Source organism: Rhinoraja longicauda, chromosome 17, assembly GCF_053455715.1.
Source record: "Rhinoraja longicauda isolate Sanriku21f chromosome 17, sRhiLon1.1, whole genome shotgun sequence".
Lineage (NCBI taxonomy): Eukaryota > Metazoa > Chordata > Chondrichthyes > Rajiformes > Arhynchobatidae > Rhinoraja > Rhinoraja longicauda.
In genome coordinates, this window is record NC_135969.1 from 25,739,152 (window position 1) to 25,759,548 (window position 20,397).

The 20,397-nt window shown below is 42.1% G+C and overlaps 1 protein-coding gene across 5 annotated transcripts in view; it reads right to left on the reverse strand.

Annotated features, from left to right (window-relative positions):
• Positions 1 to 20,397, reverse strand: part of grip2b (glutamate receptor interacting protein 2b) — a 410,662-nt gene that overhangs the window by 385,814 nt on the left and 4,451 nt on the right. The window contains exon 2 of one of the 5 annotated variants that reach the window (XM_078414399.1): positions 4,761 to 4,815. The exons of the other annotated variants lie outside the window; for them this stretch is intronic. Within the exon in view, the coding sequence (XP_078270525.1) occupies positions 4,761 to 4,767 (7 nt within the window). The 5' untranslated portion in view covers positions 4,768 to 4,815. The remainder of the gene's footprint in view (positions 1 to 4,760; positions 4,816 to 20,397) is intronic. 5 annotated transcript variants of the gene reach the window in all.

The window sequence follows — 20,397 nt, forward strand, 5'->3', positions numbered from 1 at the left end:
TTTATTTTTTGTTGAAAATTGGAACCATCCAGACCATAGGATTTCACTTTATTTTTTTCTGTAACCTTGGCAATGATCCATCACAGGTTCTCTACCAAGATGGTGGCCTCAGCCTTGTCCCATTCATGACTAAAGGGTTGCCTTCTACATGATACTCTTTCATTCAAGGATCACATTCTGGCTTTAGCAGCAAATCATGCACTGCCATCAGCAGTAAATAAGGACATGTTACATTTTGACAATGTTGGTGGATGCCTATCCAAGCCATAGAATGAGAGACTGAGAGGATGTTTCCACCAGTGGGAGAGCCTAGGGCCAGAGGCCAGAGCCTCAGAATAAAGGACGTACCTTTAGAAAGGAGATGAGGAGGAATTTCTCCAGACAGAGGGTGGAGAATCTGTGGAATTAATTGCCACATAAAGCTGTGGAGGCTAAGTCAATGGATATTTTCAAGGTGAAGATTGATAGATTCTTGATTAGTGTGGGCATCAGGGATTATGGGTAGATGACAGAAGAATGGGGCTGAGATGGAAAGATAGATCAGCCATGATTGAATGGCGGAGTAGACTTGATGGGCCAAATGGCCTAATTCTGTTCCAAAAACTTATGAACTTAACTCCAGCTTAGTTGTTTTCCTCGTCAGCTTCTCTCTTGTTGCTCAACCCCACTTATGAATAATTCTCAAGGCCCTGCCCTTTTATTTAACAATGATACAAACCATCATTCTAACCAGTACAGTATAACTGTTCCAAACCCCTACCATGCTTGTTTCTGACCATCTTCCATGCAATTAACTTAATATGCAGGATTTAGGGTCAGTTCTACGGACCTATTGGTTGAAGTTTAAAATCACAAGACATTCTGCCTTCATTCAGCTCCCCAGTCAAAGAGTCTCTCTCACCTCTCCCCAAATTGTTTCCATAACTAAGGCAAACTGCATGGTGGTGCAGCGGTAGAGTTGCTGCCTTTCACCCCCTTCGTCTCCAGAGATCCATGTTCGATCCCGACGAAGGGGGCTGTCTTTACGGAATTTGTACGTTCTCCCTGTGACCACATGGGTTTTCTCCAAGATCTTCGGTTTCCTCCCACACTCCAAAGGCGTACAGGTTTGTAGGCTAATTGGCTTTGTATGCATGTAAATTGTCCCGAGTGTGTGTAGGATAGTGTTAATCTGCGGGGATCGCTAGTTGGTGCAGTACGCTAAAGGGCCTGTTTCCGTACTGTATCTCTAAACTAAACTAAGACAATGTACTATTTTCGGGTATGCACTTGTTTCTCATCCACCTGCCCCCCACCCCTCCCCAGTTGCATTAATCTTTCCGTTGGCTTGTCAACCCTAGGCTTAGAGGGTCGCAGGTTGAGACCACATCCCTCTCAATGCTAAATTATAAACAGAAGCATCAGAAAGCACATGATTAGGAAAGGTTGACGGCCTTTCAGAGGCAGGGAAAGCTCTGCTCGGGTTCTCTGTGCAATTCTGGGCCTGCGAGTAATCACGGCTTGAAATGAATAATGTTCTGCTCCTCAAGGTCAGAAACCTTTAATGAACAAGTTCAAAGCTCACAGCAAGCAAGGAAATGAGTAAACAAAAATCTAGCTGGAGGAAGCCCTTGCTGCTGTGATCCAGGTCGGGAGCTAACGCTTCTTTCAGTTCTGTCTAGTGCACCCAACAGCTTTTGTCCTCAATTAAATCCTCCCTGTCTCCAGTAATAAACCATCCTAACAGTTTGCCATAAATGTCACACGCTGCCCTAAAAAATATCACAGTGACCTGCAATTAAACCCACTCATCTCTTGGATGTTACAAACATATATCACCATCGGCACAAAAATGTAAGCTCACTTTCTTGCCTTTGTATTCTCCTCTCATGTTTTCTGCAGGACATCATTGTGTTTCTCCATCATTTCCTCCAAGGCTCTGACTGTTGGCACTCTACTTGGGCACTACTTCTTGTACCAGCATCTCCAACCTCAACATCACAACTGTTGGTTGTGGGCGAACACACCCAACAACTCTTTCCTACAGTTACTGTCCAACAGCATCAAAGCGCGTGGAAAGAAACTGCAGATGCTGGTTTCTACCGAAGTTAGACACAAAGTGCTGGAGTTACTCAGCAGGTCAGGCAGCATCTCTGGAGAAAAAGGATGGGTGACATTGTGGGTGTGAAGAAGGGTTCTGACCCGAAAAGTCACCCACTATTTTTCTCCTGACCCACTGAGTTACTCCAGCAACTTTGTCCAGCAATAGACTTTGTGTCGATCTTCTGTATCAAAGCATAGCTAGAAATCCTTCCTGCCATTCTGTTATGTTTCCCCAACCACCAGATGAAAGCTCTCAAAACCCCTCAGATGTTCTGCCTAAGGTCAGTTCCTACTCTTGAGGTCCTTCAATGTGGGGTTCCATCCTGTCAAAAGCACCAAAGTAAAACTGGGCAAAATCCTCAGTTTGATCCTTGTTGATATCCTCAAACATATCTGCTACACCTCTTGTCGATCAGTTCCAGCGAACTGGAATTTATCCAGTGGTCGACAAGGTGGGCCATCTCCACAAGAGCAGGACTGGTACAATACAAAGATGAGTGTTGAGTCCCAGCTACGTCCGATAATCCAAATGTCTATACACAATTACAAACTGAGTCATTGCCACCCTTTTGGCCTATTGCCACCCTATTAGTCTGCTCTCCTCCATCAACTATCTTTCCTTCATCAGACACAACATACTCACCAAATACCTACCCACTGATACTCAGTTTTTCACAATCATTTCTCTAAACATTATTGACTTTTACCAAAAATATACTAAAGGACCAAATACTAAAAGGCAGCACAGTGGCTCAGCAGTAGAGTTGCTGCCTTACAGCGCCAGGGACCTGGGTTTGATCCTGACTGTGGATGTTACCTGTACAGAGTTTGTACATTCTCCCTGTGACCACTTGGGTTTTCTTTGGGTGCTCCGGTTTCCTCCCACATGTCAAAGACCTACAGGCCTGTAGGTTAATTGGCTTCTGCAAATTGTAATTTGTCCCTTGTGTGTGGGATAGTGCTAGTGTATGATCACTGGTTAGTGCGGACATGATGAGCCGAAGGGCCTGTTTCCACGTTGTATCTCTAAAGTCTAATGTCTAAAAATCTAGACCAAACTCATGAGGTAAAGGAAAAGTAACCATTTTTAACACCAAAGCACCCCGGTGAAAGTGAAGGCATGGGCATGAAGAATGAAAACACACCCAATGGCTGGAGTTATACTATGCAGAATAGAAAGTGTTGTGGTTGATGGAGGTCAATGATCCCGGTCCTGGATTGTGCTTCAGCGTTCAGCAGCACAATGTTCCAGGCTCAAACATCTTCAGCAATAACCCTTCTTCCATTCGTCCAAATTTGAGAGAGAGTTATAAAGCTACATGGCATGATCAAAGGCCCTTTGGCCCACCTTATCCATGTCTGCCGTGTTACAATACTGGGGTAGTCCCATCGCCCTCCAAACCCTTTCTTTCCATATACCTGTCCAAATGTCTTTTAAATGTCATAATCTGCTTCTACCGGTGGCAGCTCACTGCAGATACAGACTGCCCTGGAGGGAAAAAGCTGCCCCTAAGATCCCTGTTGAATCCCTCACCCCTCAACTTAATACTTATGCCCTCTAGTTTTTCCGTCTTTGAGCACAGGATAAAGACTGAGCAAAAAGATTTAGAACGGAGATGAGGAAAAACTTTTTCACTCAGGGAGTTGTAAATCTGTGGAATTCTCTGCCTCAGAAGGCAGTGGAGGCCAATTCTCTGAATGCATTCAAGAGAGAGCTAGATAGAGCTCTTAATGATAGCGGAGTCAGGGGGTATGGGGAGAAGGCATGAACGGGGTACTGATTGTGAATGATCAGCCATGATCACATTGAATGGTGGTGCTGGCTCGAAGGGCCGAATGGCCTACTCCTGCGCCTATTGTCTATTGTCCATTAAAAAGACGATGAAAGCAGAACCAGTCTGTAATAAAACCTCCACGATGTCCCATTAAAGTCAAAAGATTTTCTATTACAAGGTTACAGCTGCAAAGTCAGGCAGGGGCTTTGGAAGAGTGGCTTTCTACTAGTACGTACTAGTGTGAAGACTGTTCACTGCAGATTCAACAACTAGTGGCCGTTCCAGGGTCATTTATATTCATTTCTCCTTTTGAGATAAACTATCTCAGTGCAGCACTGTAACACTTTGTTGTTGCCCACTGCCCACATCGGACGGTCTCTCACTCCACCCATTTGTTGGTCCGGCCGACCTCAGCATCTCCCTCCCCCCTCCCCCCCTCCTCGTGCCCTGTAACCATCTAATGTATCTGCACTGTAATTCTGGCTTCTTGAACATCAATGTTTAATTTCTCCACCGTTGTGCATGAACTGTGAGATTTCATTCTCAACCTGTGTGGCTCTCTCTCTCCATCTCAGATGTCCCTTGAACCAATGGACATTTAGGTCCTCTCCCCGAATATTTCAATCACAATTGCTGTAGATTAACACTCCTGTGAAGCAACCATGGGATACAATAATATTGGAGGAGCCATTTATGATTAGACTAGCTATTGTTAGCGTATTATATTATTTTGTCTAGATATATCGATATATCTTGCCTTATTATTTTGGACACTTGGGGCGATCGTTAGCCGGAACAGGGTATATATATATACCCTGGGAGGAGCCAGAACAGGGTGGTATATATATGGATACAGGGACTGGGAGGAGTTAGATAGAGGGAGGGAGAGTATACAGTTCTTACCAGACATGCGACCAGAGCTGTGAGCAGACGGGGGAACCGAGCAGCCAGCTACGACCTGTATGCGAAATAAGTACAGCCTGGTATGTTCATCTCTTTGTTTGTACAACTACTTCAATAAACAACTAATTAAACTGGAAAAAAAGATTGGAAGATCTGTCCTGTTGGGGTTTGTGTAAGGTCATTCCGACTCGCTGTATAGTAATGGCAATTAGAAAATACTTTATTGGAAGAGTTGGAAAGTTGCCATTACAAATATATTGACACTAATTTGTGAATACAACCTATTAATGTCAATGAACCTTTTTGGTAGTTAAACCCAGGGCATTCCCATAATTCCCAAAATTTGTCATCCTGACTTCATTGGAATAAATTTCAGTCAAAAGTCAGTCAAATTAATTTCAAAGGTAGAGTACAATACTTTAAATTGAACATGTAATGAATTTGGCATCACAGACTGGTGATGAATTTCTGAGCCATTTTGACTTGACTATTTGTGGCTGTGCTCCCATTAGAAACGCCATTGAATTTACATGCATAAATCACAGAGCTTTAAGAAATCATTTATCCCTTATACTGCTGTGAAATATTACATGCAAGTGTTTGTAACAGATGTCCTACCTCCGGTTATAGAAGGTAACACATTATATTCCATTTTATCACATTAAAGACTGCTGGTGATTAAATCAGCTTTCTTCTGAAGGTATAATTTTGGATCACGTGCATGCAAACCACATGTTTTATATTTTGGAGGGAAACAAAATCCACAGATCAATGAGATGTTCTTAAATAACCATCTGGATTTCTCCTACCCCAACATGTATGAGATATCCTTCTGCAGTGTATATGCACTTTAAAAATGCACAGGGTCTTCTTAATGACTTTCTATCATGGTCTCTTCCAAGGAATTCATCTTACACCTCGTATTTTAGCCCAAAAATCCTTTTTAGCTTGTTAGGCCTTTTCTTCGATTCATTTTAAAGAAGATTCATTTTAGAGGGCAGTCACAGCGGCGTAGCGGTAGAGTTGCTGCCTTACAGCGAATGCAGTGCTGGATACCCGGGTTCAATCCTGACTACGGGTTCTGTCTGCACGGAGTTTGCACGTTCTCCCCGTGACCTGCGTGGGTTTTCTCTGAGATCTTCGGTTTCCTCACACACTCCAAAGCCGTACAGGTTTATAGGTTAATTGACTTGGTAAATGTAAAAATTGCCGCTAGTGGGTGTAGGATGGTGTTAATGTGCGGGGATCGCCGGTCGGCGTGGGCCGAAAGGGCTGTTTCCAGCTCTGTATCTCTAAATTAAACTAAGCTAAAGATTTTTTTTTAAATTATGAACTTGTTTTTCAGATCAGGCTTATAACAAATCACTTTTGTCATTCATCATACATTGAATTACAAAGGAAAGATAAGAGCAAGTGGCCAAAATGTTCAATAGCGATGTGTTTTATGGAATCATGCAACGACGAGGCTTGTAAAGATGTAGGGAGGTTTGAGGTGGGAACTTAAAAGATGAAGTCCCATTGCAATTGAAGGCAAGTTACCAAACGATTAGAACATAACAGTAGAACTTACCATAGAACATAGTACAGCACAGGAACAAACTCTTCAGCCCCCATCTGTGCCGATCATGATGCCAAGTTAATATTTAGTACCTCTGCAAAACACTGATCCAAATTTCATATCTAAAGGCTAAATCCCGTGTTCTACAGATCAAATACATTACAGGACCTAATCATTAATAAAGCATGTCTGAAAACTAGAATGAATAAGTGCTGGGAGCTGAACGTTATGCTTCACAGGAAGGTCTGACATTTTCTCTAGTCTGGCGTTTGTAATCTGTTTCACTGCCACTGTCCCACACATCCTCCTTGGACACTGATTTGGTGATTACAGATGCTGCAGCCTCTCCCCCTGGTTACTGCTCGCTAACCCAGGGTCCCACCGAGTGAGAATATCTAAACAAAATCACAATCCGCTCCAAAAGTTGAACAGCACAATCCGATAAATAAATGGTTCAATGTGTGACACCACAAGAACACCCTCAATTATATTGACAGGATGAAACCTGAAGAGGCAATTAGCTCCATAAGCCTGTTGCGCCATTCAATTGGATCAGTTGCTTTTATTTGATGTACCACAGAGTGCCACTCTGGCTGTTCTTAGCGTTATGTTCACAGAGGTTGCTCCTGGGACCTGACTGCATGGGCCAGGTTGAGAACCACTCAACTTGATCATGGTCCTTCTGCAACAACTCCCCAAACACCAATGGTTCAGCTAATGAACCCAGGTTCGATTCTGATTTCCGATGCTGTCGGTATGGAGTTTGCATGTTCTCCGTGACCACATTGGTTTCCCCAGGGTGATCCAGTTTCCTCCCACATCCCAAACGTATGCTGGTTGGTCAGTTAGATGGTGGCTATAAATGTCCCCTCAGTGTGGATGAGTGGTGGAATATGGGGGGAGTGGTCGGGCATGGGAGAGAGAATAGGTTTTCAGGAAGGAAATGGGATTGCTCTAGGAACGAATGTAGACATGAAGGGCCATATGGCTTCCTATGTAATATGAAAACAGCAGATATAAAAAATAAGATAAATAGTGGGCTTGTAGAAACCTGGAGGTCTCCTCCTCTGCCTAGCCTTGGTTTCTGAGATAACCAATGCTTTCACAATGGAGAAGGGGAATTTTGTGAGACAAGACATGATCTACATGAATGGGGAGCAGCCATGTTAAAAGGAGAGGTTAGGCAGGCTAGGACTTTATTTCTTAGAGCACAGGAGGCCAAGGGGTGATCTTATAGAGGTGTATAAAATCACGAGGGAAATAGATAGGATGAATGCACAGAACCCTTTTCTCAGGGTTAGGGAATCAAGAACTAGAGGGTATAGGTTCAAGGTGGAAGAGGAAAGATTTAATAAGAACCTGAGGGACATTTGTTTCCACAGAGAGTGGTGGGTATATGGGATGAGCTTCCAGAGGAAGTAGTTGAAGCAGTTAGAATAACAACCTGAGTTCAATCCTGACTACGGCGTAAGGAGTTTATACATTCTCCCTGTGACCGTGTGGATTTACTCCGGGTGCTCTGGTTTCCTCCCATGCTCATACACGTTTGTAGGTTAATTGGGTTTGGTAAGAATACTAAATTTTCCCTAGTGTCCCTAGTAAATTGTCCCGAGGAGATCGCTGGTCGGCGTGGACTCAGTGGGGCAAAGGGACTCTTTCCGCATTGTACCTCTAAAATTTGACCTAATGCGGATTTTGAACTGTGCTGTTTAGTTTTTAGATGGTCCTATTAACCATCCAAGCTTGGTTCTTATATCTCAGATTTTTAAAAAACTTTTTCTATATATTTTGTTAGAAATAAATTCAACCAAATAACCTGGTCTTTGTCCAGAAGCATGTTAATTTCTGCCCATTAATGTGACAAGAACGAGATGCTCATCACAAGAACTTTCAAAGCACAATTTTACCACAACTCAGGGTGAATTGTTAAACTTACACTATCCCTTGAAGAACATAAATGTTTGGTTGTTAAGGAATTACATTAGATTATGTTAATTAGACCATGAGGTAATCATAGACATAAACCTAAACTACAACACCCACATATAATCAAAAGCCTTCCAGCAATCTCGAAAGACTTGTTATGCAACACAATTCTTCCGGCACTGATTGCTCGAGTGTTTGATTATCTTTTAGTCACTTTTCCGCTTGTAATCAGGATCCATTACCAGATTCACCAAGTGACCTGTCACGGCCAAGGCTTGTCGAAGCTCAAACTGCAGCCATTTCAGACTCTTTTTTCAGGTGCTGCTTAGGACTATGAACACCCACTCAACTTCTGCCTCTGTTGCTTGGTCTCCAGGTTCAACAGTGGCATTGGCAAGGTGAGAGTTCAAAGGTGCTCTGTAAGCGGCATGGCTAGAAAGGGGACACCTCCCATTCAAAACCAGCACAAGGTACCAAAGTACTAATTGTGAATCATCACAGTGTAAGCACTAACTGCTCACAGAATTGTCAATGTTCATGTGTACCATTAGGCTGGGAATAGTTGGCATTAGTACCATTGAGCCAGATACGTTAGATGCATTTTGAGTAGTGAGATATTCCATCCATTACAAAATGTAATGAGGCTGAGATCGGCCCAACAGGCCTGTGAAGCCTGTATTTTTGGTAGTAACTATGTGCTTTGTGGTGCACAATTCAAACAGCTCACTAACTCTGTGGTGTTATAGATGAGATAGATTGTCATGATCTGTGTTGAAGATCAGAAGCAAAAGGGAACCAGCAACGACATGAAAGTGCAGTTACTCCGAAACTATTGGGGGAGCAAGGGGGGGGGGGGGGTGGTGAGGTAAATATGAGGGCAGGAGGCAGAGAGAGTAGAAGTGAACAAGAGGGCAGAAATGGAGCAAGAGCAGGCTGAGACAGAGAGTATGACACAAGAGGAAGTTAGAGAGCTAGAAATATTGACAGTTCAAGGTATTGACAGTGGGGGGTGAGAGAAAGAGAAAGTGAGATAGAGTCACAGACAATGAGACTGTGAGAGAAAGAGTAAGATTTGGATTAAGGGAGAAAAAGAGACAGGCAGGAAGGAAGTGTTAGACAGGAAGAGTAGAGGGACAACAAGAAGTGAAGCTGATGAACGATGCAAGTTGTGTGAGGAGAGGCAGAGCTCTTGAGCAGACCCTAATGCCTGACAGGTGAACTGTCCCAGCCTCCAGCTTCTCAGTGAGGGTTAGGCCCAGATAGGAAAGAGGTGGAGAAAGGGAGCAACCTGATAGCCTCTGTCTGGACCATGGAGTGCCTGATATATTGAAAACCTTTGCAGGAGAATGAGAGGCAGCCAGTTAGCTACCTGGCCAGCAAACAATTAAAATGTTACATGGCAAGCAGGTAATTTGTGCTTTAAAAATTAGATGAATAATCAAAAAGAAGTGTGTAAAAATAATTTCACACCCACAAGGTGCAACAGCCTGTATGGGCAACAAGTGAAGCGACAAGATTTCATGGGCGATGCACTCCCGGAGCATGAGAGAGTGAGAGGAAACTGGGAGATAGACAGAAGATAAACAGAAGAGAGAGTACAGGAGAGGACAGAGAATCGAACAGATAGAAAGAAAGAAGGAAGACAGATATCAGAAAGAAAACACATGAAGAGAAAACAGAACAGGTAAAACTAAAATTTTAAAAGTAACACAAGGAGAAGAGTGAATGAATGAATGAATGAATGAATGAATGAATAAGTTTATTGGCCAAGTATGCATATACAAGGAATGTGCCTTGGTGCTCCACTCACAAATGACAACACAAACATACAGTTAACAATTAAGAATAAAGCACAAACACTTTAGAGAAAATAGATAGAGAATAGATAGTGAGAGAATAGATAGAGAAATGGAATGGATAGAGAAAGAACACAAAAAAAAGAACAGAAAGCAAAGAACAGAAGAAAGAATAAGAGAGGAGAGAGGATAAGCGAGAGGGACACCGTGAAAAATATATTTCAATTTGACTTACATGGATGAGATATGGACAGATATGTAGAAGGATACACACACCACACATAATGAGAGTGTCATTACAATTAACTTCAAGACTTCAGATTGGGGAAGATAAAATGAGTTTGGCTTGCTAACCTGATCAATGTAAACTTGCTGGTAAGGGATTGTCTATGCAGCTACATCAGGTCAGAATGTTCACAATCACTGCAAACATTCCCAACATAGTGGGAATGTGCTGGGGGAACATCCACCTTCCTGCCTGCAGAACGAAGTCCAGTTGATCCCGGGAAGGGGAGGAAAGGCAGAGTGGGAAAAGTAGTAACACAAAGTGATCACAGCAATGCGACCATGTGGCACAAGAGCTTGAGGTTACATAACCAGCCCACCACTTCCCAGGCACGGTCCTATTTTAGGCATTAAATAGGAATGCAAGTAGAATATTTTAATTTAATTTAGGCACTCCACTGTGGCTGCAATGAGGATGCGTTCTCACGTTGAGCTGACAGCTGGGTTCCTACACAGCGTTGTTAGTCCTTAGAGGTCAGAGAAATGCTGAGAGAGTGATGAACATCTGGCAGTGTGGCACATTGAGAGTATCCAGCATCTGGCAGATAGCACAGAAAGCACCCTACATCTGGAATCATAGTACACTGAACAACTGACTGCCAATTATCCTCAGTGTAACACTGTTGATTACTCTCAGCATTAAAATTCACCATTTTACAGTTCTCATCTTTGCTTTCGACTCTCCCCCATGTTTTCAGGTTGTCCCTTTCCCAACCCAAATTCTAGAAATGCCTTTCATATAAATTTCATATAAGCAGTTATGTTATTGCTTTACAACTCCAGAGACCCGGTTCGATCCTGACTGCGGGTGCTGTCTGTACGGAGTTTGTACTTTCTCCACGTGACCATGTGGGTTTTCCACAGGTGCTCCGGTTTCCTCCCACACTCCAAGGACACACAGGTTTGTAAGTTAATTTGGTTTAAAAAAAAGTAAATTTCCACTAGTGTGTTGGATAGTGCTAGTGTTCGGGGATCACTGGTCGGCACAGACTCAGTGGGCCGAAGGGCCTGTTTCCGCACTGTTTCTCTACACTAAACTAAACTAAAGATAGACACAAAAAGCTGGAGTAACTCAACGGATCAGACAGCATCTCTAGAGAAAAGGAATAGGTAATGTTTCAGGTTGAGACCTTTCTTCAGACTGCAAAATTAAAATGTTTAAGTTACATGGTGGTACCAGCTTATTGCAAGGCGGAACATTATCCAACCAATACGACTAGTCTGCTATCAGACAAGCGTAAAGAATTCAAATAAATGCCTTTGTATATTAATGACAGCATTTTGTGCCGGATTCCCCCTGAATAACTCATGAGTTTGCTGAAGATGGCAAGGATAGTTACGATGTCTCCAAGCCCTGCGGAATACACTCACCTAACCCTGACCTGCTAACTGTCTCTGCTACTTCACAAAGCAACTTCCTAATTCAGCATGAGGCAGAATAACTAGCAGAGAAGGTGCAGGAAGCCTCCAGTTCCACCCCACCCCCTCCCTCACCTCTATCTTTCAGTCTGAAGAAGTGTTCCGACCCAAAACGTCACCTACTCCTTTTCATCAGAGATGCTGCCTGACTCACCGAGTTACCCCAGCATTTTGTGTTTAACAAGCAAAGACTGAAGATATCATTTAATCAGTATTTTCATTTTGTCCTTTTCACTATATTTTGATAAAATGCATAGCAGTTTGGAAAACAGTAAAGATGTCAAACAGATATACAGCATGGAAATAGGCCTTTTCTCCTTTTCTCTCAACAAGTTATCAATAAGATGATAGCTCATACCCAGACTCTACAAGCTTAAAACTATCCAAGACAAAGTAATCCACTTGACTAACACCATCCACTTCCTTGAACATTCCCTCTACCTACTGCTAAGGTTGCTGTCTGTGTCTTCACACTGCAAGCCACCAAGGGATCTTTGAAACCTACTTCATAAAACAATTATCTCAACCATTTATGGACAGAGGTCATGGGCAAATTACCACTTGACTTCCAAGTTCTCCTCCATGTGAAAATAACATGGTTACAGTCAGAGTCATAAAGCATAGAAACAGGCCCTTCAACCTACTATGTCCACATGAACTATTCAACAACCACTTACACTAATACTACACTCCTAAATCCAGTCCATCACGCAAACCATTGACTCCATCTATACTTCACACTGCCTCGGGAAAGCAGCCAACATAATTAAGGACCACTCATAAGCCTGTCATTCTTCTCCCTTCTCCCATCGGGCAGAAAATAGAATAGCCTAAACGCATGTATCACCAGATTTAGGAAAAGCTTCTACTCCGTGTAGAAAGGAACTCCAGATGCTGATTTATACCGAAGATAGACACAAAATGCTGGAGTGACTCAGCGGGTCAGGCAGCATTATAGAAACATAGAAACATAGGAAAAAAAGGTGCATGAGGAGGCCATTTGGCCCTTCGAGCCAGCACCGCCATTCATTGTGATCATGGCTGATCATCCACAATCAGTAAACTGCGCCTGCCTTCTCCCCATATCCCTTGATTCCACTAGCCCCTGGAGCTCTATCTAACTCTCTTTTAAATTCATCCAGTGAATTGGCCTCCACTGCCTTCTATGGCAGAGAATTCCACAAATTCACAACTCACTGGGTGAAAAAGTTTCTTTTCACCTCAGTTTTAAATGGCCACCCCTTTATTCTTAGATTGTGGCACTGGTTCTGGACTCCACCAACATTGGGAACATTTTTCCTGCATCTAGCTTGTCCAGTCCTTTTATAATTTTATATGTAAGATCCCCTCTCATCCTTCTAAACTCCAGTGAAGACAAGCCCAGTCTTTCCAATCTTTCCTCATTTGACAGTCCTACCATCCCAGGGATTAACCTCGTGAACCTACTTTGCACTGCCTCAATAGCAAGGACGTCCTTCCTAAAATTAGGAGACCAAAATTGCACACAATACTCCAGGTCACCAGGACCCCATACAAATACAGAAGAACCTCTTCACTCCTATACTCAAATCCTCTCGTTATGAAGGCAACATGGCATTAGCTTCCTTCACTGCCTGCTGCACCTGCACGCTTACTTTCAGTGACTGGTGTACAAGGAAACTCAGGTCTCATTGCACTTCCCCTTTACACAATCTGACACCATTCAGATAATAATCTGCCTCCTTGTTTTTCCGCCAGTGGATAACCTCACATTTACCTACATTATACTGCATCTGCCATGCATCTGCCCACTCACTCAACCTGTCCAAGTCACCCTGCAACCTCCTAACATCCTCTTCACAGTTCACACTGCCACCCAGCTTTGTGTCATCTGCAGACTTGCTCGTGTTACTTCTTATTCCATCATCCAAATCATTAATATATATTGTAAATAGTTGCGGCCCCAGCACCGAGCCTTGCGGCACTCCACTCACCGCTGCCTGCTATTCTGAAAAGGACCTGTTTATTCTTACTCTTTGCTTCCTGTCTGCCAACCAATTCTCTATCCATGTCAACACCCTACCCCCAATACCATGTGCTCTAATTTTGCTTACCAACCTCCCGTGTGGGACCTTATCAAAGGCTTTCTGAAAGTCTGGATACACTACATCCACTGGCTCTCCTTCATCCATTTTACTTGTCACATCCTCAAAAAATCCCAGAAGATTAGTCAAGCAGGATTTCCCCTTCATAAATCCATGCTGACTTGGACCAATCCTTTCACTGCTATCCAAATGCGCCGTTATTACCTCTTTAATAATTGACTCCAGCATCTTCCCCACCACCAATGTCAGGCTAACTGGTCGAGAATTCCCCATTGAAAAGTGGGATAACATTAACTACCCTCCAATCCACAGGAACTGATCCTGAATCTATTGAACATTGAAAAATGACCACCAATGCGTCTACGATTTCTAGAGCCACCTCCTTGAGTACTCTGGGATGCAGATTTAGAAGTGTGTAATTGATGTATAATTTGTTAATTTACATATTATATATGTATGTGCGTGTTGATGTGCCTTTGATGCTGCGGCAAGATTTTTCAATGTACTTGCATCTCACCATACTTGCATGTATGGCAATAAACTTGAATATTATATGCTAGCCATGCACGTATACCAAAGTAAATTAAAGAGAAATTGTTCTGCAGCGGTGACATTTAGAATACTTACACAGAACAAATACTTATTACAGTAGCTTTTAAAATATTTTCAAAAAATAGTAAAATCAAATCATTTAGAAAATGTTAAGCAATAATGGAAACACAAGAAACAGCCGATACTGAAATCTTGACCAAACAACAAACTGCTGGATGAACTCAGCGGATCAGGCAGCAACTGTGGAGGGAAATGGGCAGATGCCCTTTTGCGTTGGAACTCTACTTTATATTGATAGAGTAGCAAGGAGAGAAAACCGGTAAAGAGAGGTCGGAATGGGGAAAAACCGTATTGGTCAGACTATCAAGATTCTATAGACTTATTGTACTCCAGTTACCTCTGAAAATAAAAATGATAAAAACCCCTGCAACATAATGATTCTATTCAACCCATCTTGAACTATATTCATGGGGTCAGGCAGCATTTGTGGTGGGAAATCGATGGAAGAAATCTTGGGTCGGTCCCGCTGAGTCCCTCCAGCAGTTTGTTTTTTTGCTCAAGGTCCCAGCATGTGCAATGTCTTATGCTGCCATTGAAGTGTATCCATCCTGTCTTCTGCTACCTTCCCCACAAGAGCTTTGGACTTGGGTTTCCATTTCATTCCCATGGGTGGGAATAGGGACATGTCATTTTACACACATCCATGACTGGAGACATTGAGTCCATGCTCTCATGCATCTGCTGCTCCTGTCCTTGGTGGCAGAGTTCCCAGGTTTGGGAAGTGCTATGAGAGCTTTGATTACTCTATTGACTCTTGTCCTTTGCATTTCATTTCTGGATTCACTGGCAGGGTCCAGGGTATAGAACATAGAGAAACGTTCAAGATGAACGCCAAACCGCAATCAATCTGGATTGGTAACAACATCTCCTTGCCATTGACCATCAACATAGATGCATATCACACCTACGTGCTTAGTCCCCTGCTCCATTCTCTTCACACAGTCATGGGTGTAGCTAAGCACAGATCCAGTGATATCTACAAATGTGCTGATGATACTACTATGGTGGTGTTGAGTGAACATACAGGAGAAAGAGCACTTAGTTGGGCGGTGCTGCAACAACAACCTCGTGCTCAGCATCAGCAAACCAAGGAACTAATCATTGACTTCAGAAACAACCATGCCCTCTGCTTGCTGCTACCATCTGGCAGCAGACCTAAAGTCCCAAAGCACCAGGTTCAAGAACAGCTACTTTTCTACAACTATGAGGATCTTAAACCAACTTGAACCACTCTGATCCAACCTCGACCATGAAACACTATAGTTCATCTCTTGAACAACTATGGATTTTTTTTCTAATTGGGTTGAGAAATAATGTTTTGCTTTTTTGCACAATCTCTCTTTTAGACATATTGTGTTTAATTTATGTATGATATATATAATTTGTTTTTGTGTGTTTGTCTGAGTCAATGTACCTGAGACGGATGAGACTAATTTAACTTTATGGGTTATGGGAAGAAGGCAGGAGAATGGGGTTAGGAGGGAGAGATAGATCAAACATTATTAAATGGTGGAGTAGACTTGATGGGCCAAATGGCCTCATTCAGCTCATATTACTTATGACCTTATGACTTGGCATCTTGTTCGGCACAGACATTGTGGGCCAAAGGAACTGTTCCTGTGCTGTATTGTTCTGCATATTACTAAATTACCATTACTATATTACTAAACCCTATTTAAAACATAATTTCAAGGACATAATGGCACTGAAGAGAGTGGAGGTTTCTCAGGATGGCATCTGGAATGAGCATTTCAGCCATGATGAATGGCTGACGAAGACAAGACCAAAATGGGTATAAAAACAATGACAGACATAAATGGATTCAAGCAAACTGTCCTATCCATGTACCTGTCTAACTGTTTTTTAAACGATGGGATAGTCCCAGCCTCAACTAATTCCTCTGGCAGCTTGTTCCATATACCCACCACCCTTTTGTGTGAAAAGGTTACCCCTCCGATTCCTATTAAATCTTTTCCCCTTCACCTTGAATCTATGTCCTCTGGTCCTTGATTTCCCTACTTCGGGCAAACGACTGTGCATCTACCGGATCTATTCCTCTCATGATTGTGTATACCTCTATAAGATTTCCCCTCATCCTCCTGCGCTCCATGGAATAGAGACCCAGCCTACTCAACCTCTCCCTATAGCTCACACTCTCTAGTCCTGGCAACATCCTCATAAATATTTTCTGAACTCTTTCAAGCTTGACAATATATTTCCTATAACATGGTGCCCATATGTTCTATGCCCAGAACAATATTCTAAATGCGGTGTCACCAATGTCTGGGATAACTGCAACATGACCTCCCAACTTCTATACTCAATACTCTGACTTATCAAGGCCAAAGTGCCAAAAGCCTTTTTGACCACCTTATCTACCTGCGACTCGACTCCTAGCACCTATACTCCTAGATCCTTCTGCTCAGCAAAACTACCCAGAGGCCTACCATTTACTGTGTAGGTCCTGCCCTTGTTCAACGTCCCAAAATGCAACATCTCAACTTCTCTGTATTAAATTCCATCAACCATTCCTCTGCCCACCTGGCAAATCAATCCAGATCCTGCTGCAATCGTTCACAACCATCTTCACTATCTGCAAAACCACTCACTTTTGTATCATCAGCAAACTTGCTAATGTTGCCCTGTATGTTCTCATCCAAATCATTGATGTAGATGACAAACGAGAATGGGCCTAGCACCGAACCCTGAGGCACATCACTAGTCACAGGCATCCAGTCTGAGAAGCAACCTCCCACCATTACCCTCTGCTTCCTTCCATGAAGCCAATTTGCTATCCATTCAGCTATCTCTTCTTGGATCCCATGCGATCTAACCTTCCAGAGCAGCCTACCATGCAGAACCTTGTCGAACGCCTTACTGAAGTCCATGAACACCTTAATGAAGTCCATGTACACAACATCTACAGCTCTGGAAGATGCCCTCAAGCAGTTATCCAGGTTTGGACATTTCACTATTCAATATGTCATCGGCGCCTTCAAATTATACTGCTTCAAAGTCCTTTGAATACAATTTGTTTCTGTTGGTAGGCAAATAATGTTGTTTTCAGAGCCAATACTGCATTAGTTGCCATTTTGAAATCTTGAGAAGGGACGGATAACAGTTCAAAGTTTAGGTAGGCAGATAAATAAAAAAAGTATTCATTTTGCTCACCCTCAGTTAGCTTTTGGAACATCATGTATGTACCATAAACACTGCTACCAACTCAGCAGGAATCAATTCAACCCTGAAAACATACGAAAGTGGCCCCTTCCTGATGATTCAGTATTTTTTTCAATTACACTAGAAATTTCTGAGTTCAATTGAATTGAATTGAATTGAATTGAATACATTTTATTAGCCAAGTATGTATACATACAAGGAATTTGCCTTGGTGCTTTGCTCACAAGTAACAACACGACATACAGTAAGCAATTAAGAATAAAACATTATAATTTAAACATGTGAAGAATGAAATAAAATACCCAATCGAATTGCCCAATGATACAGAAAGTATTAGCAGAGAGCATTAATTTGATGCTCCAAACAAATTGAACTATCAGTATTACACAGTGAGCGACTAGAATTAGATACCAGAGCGAAGGCAACCATTTTATTATACTGAGTGCACAGTCCAATGATCCTGAAACTAAACAAATACACAGATTAAGAAGTTCCCTTTTTCTGCAAAGGCCTCAGAATTCCCATTGTCTATTTTCTATTTTTTTTAAATATTTCAAATATGGGACTTGCTAGGAGTAACAAAGTACAGAAGGTATGAATCATTTCACCCTTGCTCATTTATGCTGCCCTCAATCAGAATCATTCACTTGTACCTCCTCACATATCTATGAAACAAATATACACGTGTGGCTACCATGCAAAACGCCATATTCAAACTGCTTGCAAGATAATAATGGGAAATGCACATAGATTTACTTCCCATCAAACTGTGGGCAGCATTAACAGAATAGAAGATATTATTAGAAAAACTGCCGAATGGGTCAAGTGTTAAATTAACTTCAATACAGATAGATAGGAGGTGCGACACATTAGTAATCAAAATGCAAAGAGCAATGGATTCCAGAGACGCAGATGGGCAAATCATTAGCAGCAGGCACAGGTCAGTAATGCAATCGAAAGTACTGCCAAGGAAATGCCAACAAATGGAATTCATAAGTAGTAAAGTCATGTTAAACTTGGGACTCTTTGTCAGGCCACTCTTTGTTAGATCCATGTAAAAATCTGGTCTCCAGAAATGAAAGGACAGCAGAGAAAGTGCAAAGGGTTTTATGTGCAGTTCCAGACCAAATGTTTACAATGATCAAGAATGGACGAGGAGGTTGTTTTATTTCTTTCCGCTTTTGCAAATCCCAAGGGAAGATTCAGAAGTCTTTAAAATGGTGAATGGAGTGCACATGGCAGGGTATTGTGAGAATGCTTTCTCTTACAAAAAAATTCAACCCCAAAGGGAAGATAGTCGTGTCACAAATCCAAGAGGAAAATAAAGATGAATTTCTTTGCTCAGAAAATGAACGTGGAACTTGTTGGCACAGGTATTTGCTGAGGTAAATAGCTCAGATGCCTTCAAGAGGTCTCCAACTCACTAAAAGGAGGGACAAACGAATACAAAAGGCATGCTGAAACCGTGAGATGGAAGAGCCCAAATGGCAGAAGATTCATGTGGAGAAGAACATCAGTCATGGTTATTAAGGCAGAATGGGCTGTTTAATCCATGCCAAACAATCAAATTGCAAAGGCATCCTTAGTGCCAAGATGGAACTATTCTGTGATGAAAATTAGATACCAAAAAAATATTGTATTATCAAATTTTAATTAGTAATTTGTTGGTATAAGAAGCAAAGTGGCCTGATTACAAACAACTGTAATTAAAAAAATGAGAAGGGAGTCTGTGGGGAGTTTTCAAAGCATGGCTCTTCATTCAGCTTGCTATGAGAAGAGTAGATGGCTTTTTATCTGCTCAAATGGATTAAAATATTATATGGAATAAAATGAACTCAGGAGGGAGTTCTCCCAATCACCAAACATGTTATTCATTCATGATCAGACTAGGATCCACCATCCCTACAAAAGCCCACTGAAATTCTCAAATCTCTGACAAGATAGGGAATACCCATCTCAATTCTGGCTCGTCTGGCCACTTGGCCTTGACTAATGTCAGAGGTTGTACAAAAAAAATTAAATGTTAGAAGAGGAATTATCATAATTCATTTGCTTGGCATTAATGAGATTTTGCTTACACCCAACTGGTTTCATCTCAAGAGTAATTAATAGGTCACAAGCATTTTGAAATGTCTCGGAGACACTAGACTTTATGCAAAAGCAATTTTTTCTACTGCACCGCTCAGATTAATCTGGCTCAGGGTCAGGTTTGTGATATCTAGCCTGTTATCTGAGCCCATCCTCTAGTTTAAGGCTGCTTGTAAACTAGCAATTATCTCGTATGCATGTTCATTTGAAGCACTTGTCAATGACAGGCTAACCTTTCCTTATATATAAATTGCTACTGGTTTATGGACAACTCCAGCAAAGCAGCATTTATTTCCCAACCCTGTCTGCCTCAAGGGCTCCAGAGAAAGCGTCTACCTGTGTTACGCGATGGATTATTCCAGACACAAAAAACAAAATATCAGCTGAGGGAGGAGAGTAGATGGTGATCAGAAGGCTTCTTTACTCAATCTCTTGCCCATCAGTAAATGGTTGTGGTGACTGGCTATATGCACAAACACTGTAGATCACAATAACATCCCTACTGTACCACTGAAGATTTGTTATCCTGAGCTAGCCATACCTCATAGCTGTTTCTGTCTAGCTGCATGATAGAAAATTATCCAGGTACGGTATATTTAATCCGCTAATAGTATGGCAAATGCAGTCCCACACGTTATTGCTCCTGTCTCCTCTCTAACTACAGCCTTTTTTACCCAACATGAGCTCGA